Source organism: Nicotiana tabacum, chromosome 18 (assembly GCF_000715075.1).
Source record: "Nicotiana tabacum cultivar K326 chromosome 18, ASM71507v2, whole genome shotgun sequence".
Lineage (NCBI taxonomy): Eukaryota > Viridiplantae > Streptophyta > Magnoliopsida > Solanales > Solanaceae > Nicotiana > Nicotiana tabacum.
This window is the reverse complement of record NC_134097.1, coordinates 58,124,887-58,140,710: the sequence shown is the minus strand read 5'-3', so window position 1 is coordinate 58,140,710 and position 15,824 is coordinate 58,124,887. Positions and strand designations below refer to the sequence as shown.

General features: G+C 37.2%; 1 protein-coding gene across 3 annotated transcripts in view; it reads left to right on the top strand.

Annotated features, from left to right (window-relative positions):
• Positions 1-4,333: 4,333 nt before the first annotated feature.
• LOC107799945 (calcium-transporting ATPase 3, endoplasmic reticulum-type) overlaps positions 4,334-15,824 on the top strand; it is a 74,195-nt gene continuing 62,704 nt past the window's right edge. Inside the window, exons 1-7 of one of the 3 annotated variants that reach the window (XM_075236884.1) lie at positions 4,334-4,557; positions 4,641-4,691; positions 4,975-5,008; positions 6,884-6,901; positions 10,945-11,081; positions 11,626-11,700; positions 14,159-14,204. In XM_075236884.1, coding sequence (XP_075092985.1) covers positions 4,525-4,557; positions 4,641-4,691; positions 4,975-5,008; positions 6,884-6,901; positions 10,945-11,081; positions 11,626-11,700; positions 14,159-14,204 — 394 coding nt within the window. In that variant the 5' untranslated portion in view covers positions 4,334-4,524. Of the gene's footprint in view, positions 4,558-4,640; positions 4,731-4,974; positions 5,009-6,883; positions 6,902-10,944; positions 11,082-11,625; positions 11,701-14,158; positions 14,205-15,824 lie in introns of all 3 variants that reach the window. The other 2 variants (XM_075236886.1, XM_075236885.1) reach the window with 2 other exon arrangements.

Here is a 15,824-nt window from a genome sequence, read left to right as displayed (position 1 = left end):
TAACCCCGGATGATTTCATTGGTAGAAAATCGTAGTTGCCTTAAGTTTGCCCTCAAATAATAAAAACGAGACGAGTTTCGCCACATAAAAAATGTACAAATTGCGGAGCCCTCGCAAAAATATATGTATTAAATACTTAGATTCCGGGACGGGCCGTTTAGTAAATTTCACGGCCCTACCCCAAAATAATAATGCGCTAGTTGCTTTAGGCGCGCCTTTAATAATGTTATCTCCCTAAACTCGGGTGCACATTTATGTGACCCAAATCCAAATCTCAACGAAATCAAAATGTGTCTCTAATCACGGGTACATTGATTGTGACGTGGTCTGAGACGCATTTCCACGACGTTGCAAATTCCTTCAAAAAATAAGAATGAGATGAGCCTCGCCGAATAAAAATACAAATTGCGGGGCCCTCAGTAAATACTTGTGTTAAAATTATCTAGAATCCAGGAGGGTCGTTTAGCGAATTTCACGGCCTCCGCAAAATAATAACGCGATAGTCTTTTTAGGCGCGTGTTTAATAATTTACTTTCTTAAACTTGGGTGTGCATTTCATGCGACCCAAATCCAAATCCCAAAACGTCAAATAAGATATGTTCCGGATTGTGGGTGCATTTCATGTGACGCAGTCCAAAGACATGTTTTAAGCGACGTTCACATTCTTAATAATAATAATTAATAAAGCGGTTAAAAGATAAAATTTGCACATGGTTCATAATTGTATTAAAAATCAGATAAATAAGCCGAATATAACAGTTGAGCGATCGTGCTAGAACCACGGAACTCGGGAATGCCTAACACCTTCTCCCGGGTTAACAGAATTCCTTATCCGGATTTCTGGTACGCAGACCATAATATAGAGTCATTCTTTTCCTCGATTCGGGATTAAAATTGGTGACTTGGGACACCCTAAATCTCCCAAGTGGCGACTCTGAAATAAATAAACAAATCCCGTTTCGATTGTCCTTTAATTGGAAAAAACTCCCCCTGCACCTATATGGCGCGAAAAAAGGAGGTGTGACACATGTTCTCAAGGAAAATTAATTATTAGACCATCAACTATTAAAGTTAGGATGGAATCCCCTGCATTTTTGGAACGTATACATGGTGATATATGTGGGTCATTCACCCTCCATGTGGACCATTCAAATATTATATGGTTTTGGTAGATGCATCTATAGATGGTCACATGTGTGCTTACTATCAACCCACAATATGGCATTTGCGAGATTGTTGGCTCAAATAATAAAGCTAAGAGCATAATTTCTAGATTATACAATTAAGACAATTCGTCTTGATAATGCTGGTGAGTTTACATCCCAAGCCTTTAATGATTATTATATTTCAACCGGGATAACAATTGAGCATCCAGTTGCTCATGTTCATACACAAAATGGTCTAGCATAATCATTGATCAAACGTCTCCAATTAATTGCTAGACCAATGCTTATGAGAACAAAACTTCCCATTTCAGTATGGGGTCATGCTATTTTGCACGCAGCAGCACTTGTGTGGATAAGGCCCACAAGTTATCATAAAGTCTCTCCATTGCAATTTGCTTTTGGTCAGGAGCCAAATATTTCCCATCTTAGGATCTTTGGTTGTGCAATATATGTTCCAATTGCTTTACCACAACACACAAAGATGAGTCTTCAAAGAAGGTTGGGGATATATGTTGGATATGAATCTCCTTCTATTATAAAATATCTCTGAAGATTTATTTACGACAAGATTTTATGATTGCCATTTTGATAAATCAGTATATCCAACATTAGGGGGGAATAAGCAGCTGAAAAAGAAGATAGATTGGAATACATTATCATTGTCTCATTTAGATCCTCGAACAAATCAATGTGAACAAGAGGTTCAAAAGATTATTCATTTACAAAATATTGTAAATCAATTGCCAGATGCATTCACTGACCTACCAAGGGTGACTAAGTCATATATTCCAACTACTAATGCTCCAATTCGAGTTATATCCCGGCAGGACAATTAATTAAAGCAAATAAGTCTAAGCCATGCTTGAAACGTGGTAGACCAATCGGTTCTAAAGATAAAAATCATCGAAGAAGAAAATGAGCAAGTGATCAAAGTGAACATAACACACAGGTAGTGGCTCAAGAAGAGCCCCAAGACGTAACAAATGATAAGACCTCAGGGGAGGTCCAGGTACCTGAAAATAATAAGAATGAAGAGATATCAATAAGTTACGTCTCAACCGGGAAAAGATGAAACCGAAATAATATTGTTATCGATAACATTTTTGCTTATAATGTTGCTGTTGAAATAATGCAACAAGATGAAGATCTTGAACCAAAATCTGTCAATGAATGTAGACAGAGAAATGATTGGCCAAAATGGAAAGACGCTATCCAGACAGAGTTAACTTTACTTGGAAAACGTGAAGTCTTCGGACCCATAGTTTGAACACCTGAAGGCATAAAGCCAGTTGGGTATAAATGAGTTTTTGTGCAAAAACAAAATGATAAAAATGAAGTCATTAGATATAAAGCGCGACTTGTGGCACAAGGGTTTTCCCAAAGGCTTGGAATTGATTATATGGAGACATATTCTCCTGTAGTGGATGCTATCACCTTTAGGTATCTCATAAATATGGCAGTGCAAGAAAAACTTGATATGCATCTAATGGATGTTGTTACAACCTATTTGTATGGATCATTAGACAACAAAATTTTTATAAAAGTACCCGAGGGATTTAAAGTGCCAGAAGTATATAAAAGTTTTCGAGAAACTTGTTCAATAAAGCTTTAGAAATCTTTATACGGATTGAAACAATCAGGTCGTATGTGGTACAATAGCCTGAGTGAATACCTGTTGAAAGAAGGGTACAAGAATGATCCAATTTGTCCTTGTGTCTTTATAAAAAGGTCTGGATATGAATTTGTTATAATCGCCGTGTATGTTGATGATTTAAATATCATTGGAACTCCTGGGGAGCTTCCAAAAACAATAGACTGTTTGAAGAAAGAATTTGAAATGAAAGATCTTGGAAAGACAAAATTTTGTCTTGGTCTACAAATTGAGTATATGAAAGATGGAATATTTGTCCATCAATCAACATACACCGAAAAGATTTTAAAGCGATTCTATATGGATAAAGCACATCCATTGAGTACCCTGATGGTTGTGAGATCACTTGATATAAAGAAAGATCCATTCCGACCTCATGAAAATGATGAAGAGCTTCTTGGTGCCGAAGTACCATAACTTAGTGCAATTGGGGGATTAATGTATCTTGCCAATAATTCCTGACCAGATATAGCTTTCTCAGTAAGCTTATTGGCAAGATTTAGTTCTTCGCCAACACAAAGACACTGGAATGGTATTAAACATATATTCAGATACCTCCAAGGGACCATTGATATGAGTTTATTTTATTCAAATAAATCCAAGCCATCATTGATTGGTTATGCAAATGTAGGATATTTGTCTGATCCACACAAAGGTCGATCTCAGACAGGCTATTTATTTACAAGTAGAGGTACAACCATATCATGGCGTTCGACAAAACAAACTATGATTGCTTTCTTCAAATCATGCAGAGATAATAGCCATTCACGAAGCAAGTCGAGAATGCGTTTGGTTAAGATCTATAACTCAACACATTCAGCAAACATGTGGTCTTTCTTCGAAAGAGAATATTCCAACAATATTGTATGAAGACAATGCTGCATGCATAGCTCAATTGAAAGGAGGATATATCAAAGGAGATAGAACAAAACACATTTCACCGAAATTCTTTTTCACTCATGATCTTCAGAAGAATGGTGAAATAGATGTACAACAAGTTCGTTCAAGTGATAATTTGGCTGATCTGTTCACTAAGGCATTACCAACCTCAATATTTGAAAAGCTGATATATAAGATTGGAATGCGTCGTCTTCGAGACATTAAGTGATTTTTCATCAGGGGAGTAACTACACGCTGCACTCTTTTCCTTAACCAAGGTTTTGTCCCACTGGGTTTTCCTGGTAAGGTTTTTAATGAGGCAGCAAACAATGCATATTATAAATAACTATGTATATCCCAATATTTTTTTTGTAAGTTCTTAATGAGACACATTATCTTACATAGACATCCAAGGGGAGTGTTATGAATAGTTTGTACATTGGATGCCCATGTTGTGAATAATTTAAAGATTATATCTCCTACTTTATGTCCATCATCTTTACTTTTTATGCCTATAAAAGGTCATTTGCAATGGAAAGATACACTAAAGTGAAAGAATAAAAGACTGTATCTCTTCTTATTTACATTTTAGTCCCTTGCTTTTATTTTATAATACTTCCTTAATTATAACATTTTTGCCTGGCAAAAGAAACCAGTCACTTTGTCAGATCTCATCAGACAAGACTACAGGTGCACTTCGCCTGTTTCATTTGTCACAAGATCACCTCTTTAAGTCCTATATTGTACTGAGAGAGACATAAGGACACTGTTCACTTCAAATTATAGAAATACCAGCCCTCTCTCTGTCTAAGAAGCTCACCTCCTTCAATGGAGGATGCTTACGCCCGATCTGTCGCTGAGGTATTCTCAATTGTACCATTTCTGCTTAAACTGGATTCTCTCAAGACCCAATTTTTATAACAATGCTGCGATTCCATTTACAGGTTCTTGAATTCTTTGGCGTGGATCCAACTAAAGGTCTTACGGATATACAGGTTCATATATTTAATAAGCTTACTGCTTCATCAATTTTTGTTTATTTCAGTACAATTACAAACAACAACTATTACTCTTAATCTCAAACTAGTCGGGATGTGCTGTATGAATCCTCTATAATCATTTTACTCCAATTGGAACCCCTTTCATTTCAATACCGCAGTAATGCTGTATAAAATGATTCCTTTTCCCATCATACATGTATCTTTGTCTTTCTTCAGCCGTGGTTAGGAAATGAGTTTTTTTGGGTTGTGATGTAATTCTTTTTCTTTTGTTTCCCAGGTTACACAACACGCCAGATTATATGGCAAAAATGGTAATCATTCTCTTCCATTTACTTCTCATGTGCTATGCCTGCATATTGGGGAATATTTCTGGGATCAGTATCTTGTATAGTGTAAACAAATATAAGTTACAGTACTCTGTTGTGTCCTATTTTATCGCATACTTAATTGGCTGTGCTGCACGCATTATTGCCATCTTGTAAAACTATTGTTTTTGTGAAGTATGAGTTCACAGGAACGAACTCAGGACCAGAATATGTGTAATTTGACTCCATTGTGCCCTTAAATTCAGTAAGCGGAACATTATAGGCATGTGCACACTTTAATTATAGCATACATTGTGCTAGCGGGAGTTGGTCTTAGGTTTGTGGGCATTCTGTTGATGTAAATTCATAGAATCTGTAGAGATTCCTTAGCCAGGTCTTTTGAGAAGGAAAAAAGGTTCCTAGAATTAGAATCTTCTAGTTTAGTAAATTTAACAAGATTAGTGCTAGTTGCTCTGATGGTAAGCAACCTCCACTTCCAACCAAGATGTTGTGAGTTCGAGTCTCCTCAAGAGCAAGGTGGGAAGTTTTTGGAGGGAAGGATGCCGGGGGTCTATTTGGAAACAGCCTCTCTACCCCAGGGTAGGGGTAAGGTCTGCGTACACACTACCCTCCCAAGACCCATTAAGTGGAATTATACTGGGTTGTTGTTGTTGTTGTTAGTGCTAGTTTTTTATAAGTTCATACTACATCCAAGAGATTTAGGTTCCTAATGTAATTATGATGCTTAGGTAGCTATCATTTCTAAACTGCATTGTAATTTTTGGCTAATGACAGAAAACAATTGATGAGCTGATTATGCAGCTAGCTCGATTTGGGTGTTATAGCGGGTATAGGATGTGGAGAATAAAATGAAGTGTTTGGATCCAAGAGTTATGAGGCCACAAAATGTTATAGTGTTAATGTTCTTTTTTTCTTAACTAACAGCGGTGTCTGGCCAGCTCGCCTCGATTCCCACCGGATACCTGCTATCCTCTACTAGAACATGCATGTGGTAATTTTGTTTGTAAAGAAAGAGGTCGTTAGGCCTAACTCAACCCCAAAGCTAGCTCATGAGGTTAGGATTGTCCAAGATCATATAAGGGACCAAATATTCCACATCACACTGATGTGGGACAACTCTATACCCCTCCCCACGCATGCCCGGGCCTGCCAATTGGAGCTTAGACAACATAATATGGAGACCCAACATTGAGTAAACCAAGAATTAAGATGGGTGTAGCTTTGATACCATGTAAGGACCTTGAGTTTAACTCAACCTAAAAAGCTAGCTCATGAGGTGAGGATTGTCCAAGATCATATAAGGGACTAAATTTCAGGTCCCACCGATGTGGAGCAACTCAACACTACCCACCAAGACCAAGGATTAGGCATATGGAAGAAATCGCATAGCATAATAACATTTGAGCCTTGGGTTTCTATGATTTTTCTTCCACTTCATTGACCATCGGGTCATATCCTTGGGTGCATATTATTATCATTCTTTGAGACAGCGAGGGCATGTTTTGCACTGCCTTATGATTCTGGATGGGATGTCATGAATACAGTAATGTTCTAATGGGCAGGGTGAGACAATGTTTATTTCAGGAGAGGCCATTGTGATAACCCTAAACTGTCATTCAATTTTCTATTCTTTGTTTCTGACACAATAAGAAATGTTTTTTTCTCTTTCTAATTAGTATCTATGGTGATAAGTTTTCCCTTCAACACAAATGATAAGTTGAATTTGTTAATAAGTTATAATTTTGATAATTGTGCATGGGATTGTTTCATATTACTATATACATGCTTATCAGTTCCTTGATTTTTGTCTTCTCTGATATCAATTTTCTCTTTGGTTGCATGTTCCATGAATGTTCTTAGTGCTGCCTCAAGAAAAAAGTAAGTTCTTTCGCCTTCCTCTCTCCCCTTCTTTGTCAGATACATACAATTAGGTGGCATCTAAAATAGGGTAAAAGATAAACATGCATAGTCAATAAGCTAACTTCTGTTTACTTATGGAGATTTTATTCCTGTGTTTCATTTAATTACTTTTAATAAACATCTAGATTTTTGATGAACAAGTAGCATTCGTGAATAGAGAGGACGAACAGAGAAAGCTCTTGTTGAATTGATACAAGAGAGCTTTTTCTAGAGGAGCATACAGTACACGTGATAAAAAATGTTTCTAATTAACGGTATTCTTAATTACTCAACACAATTATAGAGCTGACCCAAAGGCTTAAGCCAAATTGGTCATAAATAAATTACCAGGTTAATCAATGTCACTGTTATGCTGTAAGTGTATTTCCTGATAAATGACAAACAAGTGTTTGGTTCCAAAATCAATAGCAAAACTCCATTTTCTTTGTGGACAAAGTAGATATTCACATTTTGTAGGCCACCGAGTTGATGCTTTCATGATTAAATCTCAAGAGAACCCATTTCAAAAGAATATCTCAAGAGAATAGAGCGAACCTGCTGTTCAAAACACCTTCTATTCCCCTCTTTCCTTGCTATCCATGCTATGCATAAAGGTTTAATTTCCTTAAACTTCTTTCATTTTGGTGCTGATAGAATGCAGAAAGATTTGCAGTAAAGTAAGCATTTTATTGATCTGCTCCAGTTCTAATCATTACATTTTCCTCTGAACTTAATGTCGCTACCATTTTTATGATTCTGAGCTATCAGGCCCTCAGGACAGTGTTTTGGATAGCGTGCAGCGACAAATAGCGACGAGGGCCCGCTTCACTGAGGCGAGAGGCGCGCAACGAAGCGCTCGCCTTTTTTATGTGAAGCGACAATTTATACAAAACATAAAATATTATATACATATAACTAAAAACTCAATAACAATAATATATTAATAAATATATCAGTCAAAAATTAAAGACTCAATAGATAGTCATAGACTCATAGTAGATTCATAACCTAAAGTCTAATAGTCTAAACTCTAAAACAAGCAACATCTATTCTTCTATAATTGAAAGAATAGAGCAACAAATCAGAGCAAACAATAGATAAGAGCAAAGAAAAACAGAGCAAAGAAAGAAAGAATCAAAGAAAGAAAGAAAAAGAAAGAAACAACAGAGCTACTGCCTCTGCTCGATGTCCAAAAACAGAACCCAAAAATAAAATAAAGCTCTGGTCGAGAAACAGAGCAAAGAAAGAAAGAAATAAGAAGAAAAACAGAGGAAAGAAAGAAGAAGAAAAACAGAGCTGAAAGAGAAGAAGAGAAAGAAGAAAGAAGAAAGAAGAAAGAAGAAAGAAGAAAGAAGAAAGAAGAAAGAAGAAGAAGACAGCAATGGTGGTCGACCAGAGCTGAAATAGAAGAAGAAGAAAGTAGAAGAAGAAGAAAAGAAAAGAAAGTAACATACCTGAAGTGGTCGCTGATGGCTGATGATGGAAGAAGAAGAAGATGTGAAACCCAAGCCCTAATTTTGTCGCTGAAGGAGAAGAAGTGGTCGCTGCTCGGAAGAAGTGTAACCCAAGCCCTAATTTTTGTGTTTTAGTATAAATCGCTGCCTTTTCTTCCATTATTTTCAAATAGCGACGCTTCGCATCGCCTCTCGCTACACAGGCAGAGGCGCTCGCTTTTCTTTTTCGCATCGCAACAGCCCAGAAATGGCGACACTGTCTCGCCTCGCATCGCTACATGCTTTTAGCGCTGTAGCGCTCGCTATTTACAACACTGCCTCAGGATTCTTTGGAAATCTGTATAGATCTTGAAATCTCTCCTGAGTGAAAGTGTCCGAAATTCTAACATCAGATCAAAATATGACTCTATTGCAACCCCTACTATCAAGCTGTATTCTGGAAGATTTCTCCCATCCTTTGCATCAACAATTCTTTTCTCCCATTCTTTGTTGATCCATCTCCATAGGCTCACTCCTCAAAATGTGGTTATTGCCTTATTGGTTAGGGGTCCATATCCTTCCATTCCGATAATTTGGTCTGAATTCAGCTTTTCGTTTGCCATAGCAAAATCCCCATGGCCACTTCCCAAGACAACTTCGTATCGTGGTGTTTTAAGTGTCTGATGCCCATCTCCCTTCCTATGGCAGTCACAGTGCTTTTTCCACCTTACAAGAATTTTCCCTTTTTCTTTTCTTTCTTTTCAAGAAGATGCTTCTGATTTTGTCTAATCATTTCTCCCGTTTTGCTGAAATTGTGAGTGAAGCAGGCAGTGGTCCAGAATGGTACTCAACTGCCTGTTTATCTAAGTCAGCCTGTCTAGGTAATGCATCCTTCGGGTAGTTAAGATTCTTTCAGATTTTTTACCACTCTACACCATACACTTTGCTTTTATGTTTTGCACCTAATGGCATGCGTGATGTACCAATCTTAAATCCTGGTATCCATGTGAGCTGTTGAATAATTGTGATGTTCCTCATAGAGGAAAAGCTACTCTTTTCGAAATCGACATGCAATTTGTAGGCTACTTCAAAGGCCAATAAGATACTCTAATATTGTTTAACTGATCATCCTTGTCTTCACGTGAAAACAGTGTGTCATCTGCAAAGTGGATGCTGGAAATCTGTACTTGCTCTCTTTGAAGCCAGTTGTCTACCCCATCCTTTCATCCTTATCAGTTATTCTACTAAGAGTATCCATCACAGTTATTAATAAGGGTGACGATGGATCTTGTCTAAGGCCTCTAGAAGATTATCGAAGCCTTCACCCTTGCCATTTAACAAGACGAGGACTTAAACAGTGCATTAATCCACTCAATGTCTCAATCTACTTTCACTTTTCATTTAAATCTAGAACTGAGATGAAGAAATTCCAACTAAATGTGGTCATAGGAATTTTCTATGTCCTGTTTTTTATGATCCCTCTATTTCCTTATATTTGTTGTCAATCTAGGTACTCATTTGCAATGAGGACTTAATTCGAGATTTCCCTTTCCTACGACAAAAAAATTCTGTGAATAATGAAGCTCGGCATAAAGGGCTCTTCAATTTTCTGTTTCCTAAATAGATCCCTTGATCTCCTTCTCTTTTTTTTTTCCAGTCTAGGTATTCATTTGCAATGAGAACTTAATTTGGGATTTGTCTCTCCTGCGACAAAAGCATTCCGTGAATAATGAAGCTTGGCATAATACCTTGCAGTCGGTTATTAATACTATCAAGCTTATTGGTTTAAAGACCTTTAGTTCCAAAGCCCCACTTTTCTTTGGGATAAGAGAAATAAAAGAAGCACTTAAACTTCTTTCAAAATTTCTTCTCCTTATATTGTTTCTGAAACATCTCTCAATGTTCCAGCATTTATGTAAAATACGAACACCAATCTGAATCTATCAGGGCTAGGGGCTTCTAGATCGCACTGCTCTCTCCACTTCACAAAAGTGAAACTCCATATCCTGTCCTTCTTTATGATATTACTGATTCCTAATCCCGTATCCTACAACATTATCTTTGTTGAATTGTGTGACTAACTAAAAGCTTACGCTTTTTATTACTTTATTATATCTTCAGCACGCCCCCTCGCGTACGGGTTTGATTCTTTTATATGAGCCAAGCACGTAAAAATTCTTTGTAATAATGGATGGGGGTGAGATTCGAACCCAGGACCTCTACCTGTTCTGCTACCAGGCTGAAGTGTGTGACTATTGCATCTAGAAGGTTAAGCTGTTAAGAGAGCACATTTTTAATTACTTAATTGTATCTTCAACAATCTCCATTCCTTTCAGCTATGGGGGAGTTTGCAGTGTTGTGTGAATATTATTCATTGAGTATGTAATAGAGTATCAGCCAGATTCAGGTGTTTCATGACCCACACCATGACATATTTAATGAACCGAAGCTATTGCTGGTTTCAACAATTCAATTGAGTTGAATAAAGTTCAGACATTGTGCTTATTAATAAAGAATTTTTTTTCTTCTGATAAGTAATAATTGCTACATTGTGGCTTAGTTCTGTCTATGTATTATCATTTCTTGCAGTCATTCCTTTCTGGAAGTTGGTGCTGAAGCAATTTGATGATTTGCTGGTTAAGATTCTAATTGCAGCTGCTTTTATTTCCTTTTCTTTGGCACTGGCTAATGGAGAGACGGTCTTATCAGCCTTCATTGAACCTTCTGTAAGCTAACTTGACTTCTCTTTCTTACTACCATTAGGGCACGGAGCAGGAGTACAATTTGGTGAAATTTTTCTTCTACCAAACATAACTGTCTAATGAATAAACTAACAATAGTGTGTCATACTGCTAGTAGAATGAAACGATGTTACCAAATTTAAGCTACTTATGAACATTTTAATGTATACTTTTTCATCAAACTTAAGCTACTTATGAACATTTTAATGTATACTTTTTCATCCTTGTTTGCTTCATGATTTTAGCACATGATGCACTTTTTGCTTATAGTATGAATAGCATCATTTTTGATTATCTAATAGTAGCAAGGAAAAAGTATGAATAGGAAGAGACTACGTGGCAAAAATAGCTCAGAAATAATAATTCAATATGTTACAGCGAACACGTTCTCCGTGTGATATCGATTAATCTAAAGAAAGTGTGTTACAAAGTGCGTAGAAAAGTCTTTTGGGGGTAATTTTGAAGAACAAAATTCGTTTCATTTTTGCAGTAACCTTCCTTTTACCATAATCACAAGTTATGTTTATAGGTTATCTTGATGATATTGGCTGCAAATGCAGCAGTCGGTGTGATTACAGAAACAAATGCAGAAAAGGCTCTTGAGGTGAGATATCCAGTTTAGTGTAAAAGTAGTTACATTGCTGTGTTAGCATCCTACTCCTTTAAGTTATTCTTTTGATTTCGGTCTCGTTTTACTAGGTTGAATTCTGTATCTTCTTGATCACATGTGTGCTCTTTCTTGTATATTCTGTCTTTTTGTCTTCTTTTCTTTTCCAGATCATTTTCCACAAGAGAGGATGCATAAAGTTAATTTAGAAACTAGTAGCTTAACATCTTATTTCATTTGTATAGAGGACTGGGCCTCTTTTGTTGAGAACCATATTTTGGTGTAGGTTCTCTTCTTTTTGTTTTACGACTTGTATACAGGGTTTCCCCCTATTGTTAATAAAATTATTTACCTTATCAAAAAAGGGAACATCTTATTTCATTTTCCGCGTCAGTAATTTCAGTTCTTATTATATAAGACAAGATAAGCATCACATCCTCATGTTACTACAAATTATCATGTCTCATCCAAACGCGATCCAACTGGTCCTTCGGTACAACAATTTGGTGTGTGTACTGTAGTATTTTCCTTGTCATGACTTTGTTCCAGTGATAAATTATTTATGGGAATTGATAGAGAATGCTTCACTTGTCCCTGATCGGTTGTGTAAGGTTTTCGAAGGGGTTTAAATAGTCTTGGGATATTCTACCCATTACATTAAGGTTTTGGGTTGAATGATCAGATTCTTTCACATGGTATCGGAGCTAAACTTTGGTGAGCCTGTTTGTACAGCTACTTCCTTCGCTCATGTTCTATTGCTTTTCGCTTCTCTCTCAACCTAACCCATGAAGTTGCTCTGGACTTCCCTCTCTCCCAAATCAGCTCGTCAAACCACTGACATCGCTCCAAGCCCCCGTTGTTGAGTCTAATATGTCTCCTACTCTAGGACCACTCTTGTTGAGCTTCTTCTCTCTCTGCCTCAAAAGAGAAAGTAAAAAGAATTCAAATCCACGTGTAAACCCTAGAATTGGGTGACATGCCAACATGCGGGAGGGTGTCCGAGAATACTACGCTTGTCCCTCATTGGTTATGCAAGTGTTTCCAAAGGAGTTTAAATAGTCTGGGCTACTCCACCCGTTGCCATAAAGTTTTTGATTAGATGCTCAGATTCTTTCACAACAATAATATAGCAAATTGTGCATTAAATCTTTATGGTTTGTATTCTCTTAAGATCTATAGAATAACTCGTACCTTGTTTTTGTTTTAGCTTCTGTAGACAGTAAAAGGTTGTTTGGTTCACATACTAGTTATCCAGGATTATAAAGCAGTGTGTTTATGTGGTGATTAATAGTTAAGGGATTGTTATGCGGTGATAAATAATGAAGGGATTATTACACAAGAATTAATTGCTTTAAAGGGCATTTTTGCCTTTAGATAGTTTAACGCCCATGTCACTTATACACATATCTTACTCTACATCCTATCCCCCATAAAATAATACATAGATTCCCGCCTAACTTAATGCGGGTATTGTTTAATACAACCAACCAAATGTTGCATTAAGTATGAGGCCATTATTTTTTCTCATGCAGCCAGCCAAATGCTAATTGAGTTGTGCTTCGATTATGTTTTCTTATGCGACCAACCAAACACTATTATTTTACGCGGGGATTAATTATGCCTATACAATCAACCAAACGACTCCTAAGTTGTTTGGGATGCTTTTTATTGTTACAGTTTTCTTCACACAGTTAAACTTTTCGTTTAAACGAAAAGTTATAGATTTTTTTATGTGATTTATTGTTGTTGTTGTTGTTAAACTTTTTGTTTATGTGATGTTATAGATTTGGCACATTATGGTAAAGCGCTTGACCATTATTCTCTTGTGTAGATCTTATCAAAGTTTCTGCTGCTGCTGATCTTCACCTTCTTTTTGTGAAAAATTTCAAATAGTTATAGTTTTGATTTAACACTATCCATTTGGGTAGCGTTTACCTGTTAATATTGAGCTATAATCTCTAAGTTTCTAATCCATCTTTCTACCTATTCTTGGCGTATACCTTTTAAATTGTTGATTTCTGTTCTCTCCCCGTTAACCCCTGGCAGTAACAACCTCTTTCCATTTAGCAAAAAATCCACCGTTCATGGTCATACTAGCAACTTTTGTTTTACGAACTATCCCAAAATGGATAAATTACATGCTAAATGGTTTTTGGTTGTGCTCATTGTTATTTTGATTGAGCTACATAAATATGCTATGATATCGATGTACGAACTAGATATTCCTAATTAACAAAAAGAAAAAGATAAGGTGCAAACTAATCTAGTCATTTTTTAAAATGTCATGGTATCACTGTCCCTTGATCATTAGTGTTTGGCATTTTGACTATCTATGTTTACATGGAGGAAAATTATGATTTTCATAAAATGTATCAGTTTTTGTAGTTGTTATGATCTGTCTTGTCCATTGTTTGCTCTTGAAATATTTAACTCACAAGTTGTTTCCTAATTGCAGGAATTACGTGCATACCAAGCTGACATTGCCACTGTCCTGCGCAATGGTAATTTGACCTTCCCCGAGTATTGAATCCTCTTATCAATTGGTGAAAGTTATTTTTTTGTTAGTAGTGCTTATGGGTGTTCCTTTAAGCCTCTAATCTGATTCTGATCCTGTTCATTGTGTCTCTTTCTTTTGGCTTACATATTTTATGCTTAATGGGTGTAAGCTGCATTTATGTAAGACAAAATTCAATCGCATAAAATAACTTAAAGTGGTGCTCGATTACCTGTATCCTTATTGTACTTCATATATTGGTTTTATGATCTTTGATATTGAAACATGTGCCACAGTGTCTTTATTTTTGTTACCTATAACATTCGTGATTCTGTATCTTTTTATTAGGTGAAATCCACATTTTGACTTTATTGTGAGTAACAATTTATAGATGTGCTAATGCACAACTTATTTAGGCTGTCCAAAGCTTTTCACAGTCTCTTTTGTATTATTTTATGTCAAGGATTAGACTGCAAGCTCAAATAATTTTTCATCTTTAGAGAAATTGAAAAAGGAATTTAGAAAATCGGCCTGTCATTGGTAGGAGTTCTGACTCAAAGTTGATTAGAAGGTCCTGAAGAAAAGTGAACTGCCATTGCCCAAAAAGAAAAAAAAATAGAAAAGGAAAAATAAAAATCAACAAAAGCTGTATTTTATTATGACGACAATGTTGAGGTTAGGGGGGTGAATTAGATTGATAGAGATAAAGTAAGTAGTTGGAGGGAGCACTCTGAATGTCATTAGCGCTTACGCGCAGCAAGCGGGCTTGGACGAGGAAGTTAAAAGACGCTTCTCGAAGGGGTTGGATGAGGTGGTGTGGCGTACTCCGCCTATGTAAAAGTTATTTATAGGAGAGGATTTCAATGATCATATTGGGTCGTCTGGATTGATTATATCCTCCTCAGGAGGTGTGATAGGGGGTTGTGCGAGGATTGTAAGGTGATCCCGAGTGAGAACCTCGCGACTCAACATAGGCTCCTGGTGATGGACGTCTGTATCGTGATAAAGAGGAAAAAGAGGTTTGTACGGGGTCAACCGAGGATCAGGTGGGGAGTCTTGACTAAGGATAATGCGCAGGAGTTGGAGGGGAGGTTGGCGGCTATGGCAGCTTGGTAGAGTGGTGGGGATGCTCGCGCTATGTGGACGGCGACGGAGGACTGTATAAGGGAGGCGGCGAGGGAGGTGTTAGGGGTCTCGAAGGGTTACTCTAACCGGCACCGAGGAAACTGGTGGTGGAATAACGTGGTCCAAGGTAAAGTGGAAAAGAAAGCAGCGTACCTTAAGCTAGTGGAGAGCACCGACGATGAGCAAAGGAGAGCGAATAGAGTAAGATATAAGGTAAGTAGGAAGGAGGCGAATTTAGCGGTCACAGAAGCTATGACTGCTGCGTTTGGTCGGTTGTATGAGGAGATGGGGGCAAATGTGGGGATAGGAAGTTATTTAGGCTGGCTAAAGCAAGAGAGAGGAAGGCTTATGACCTGGATCAAGTGAGGTGCATCAAAGGTGAGACAAGTTGAGTATTGATGGAAGAGACCGAGATTAAGCAAATATGGCAGACGTACTTTTATAAACTTCTGAATGAAGAGGGGGGACGATAACATCATGCTAGGGGAATTGGGGCACTCCA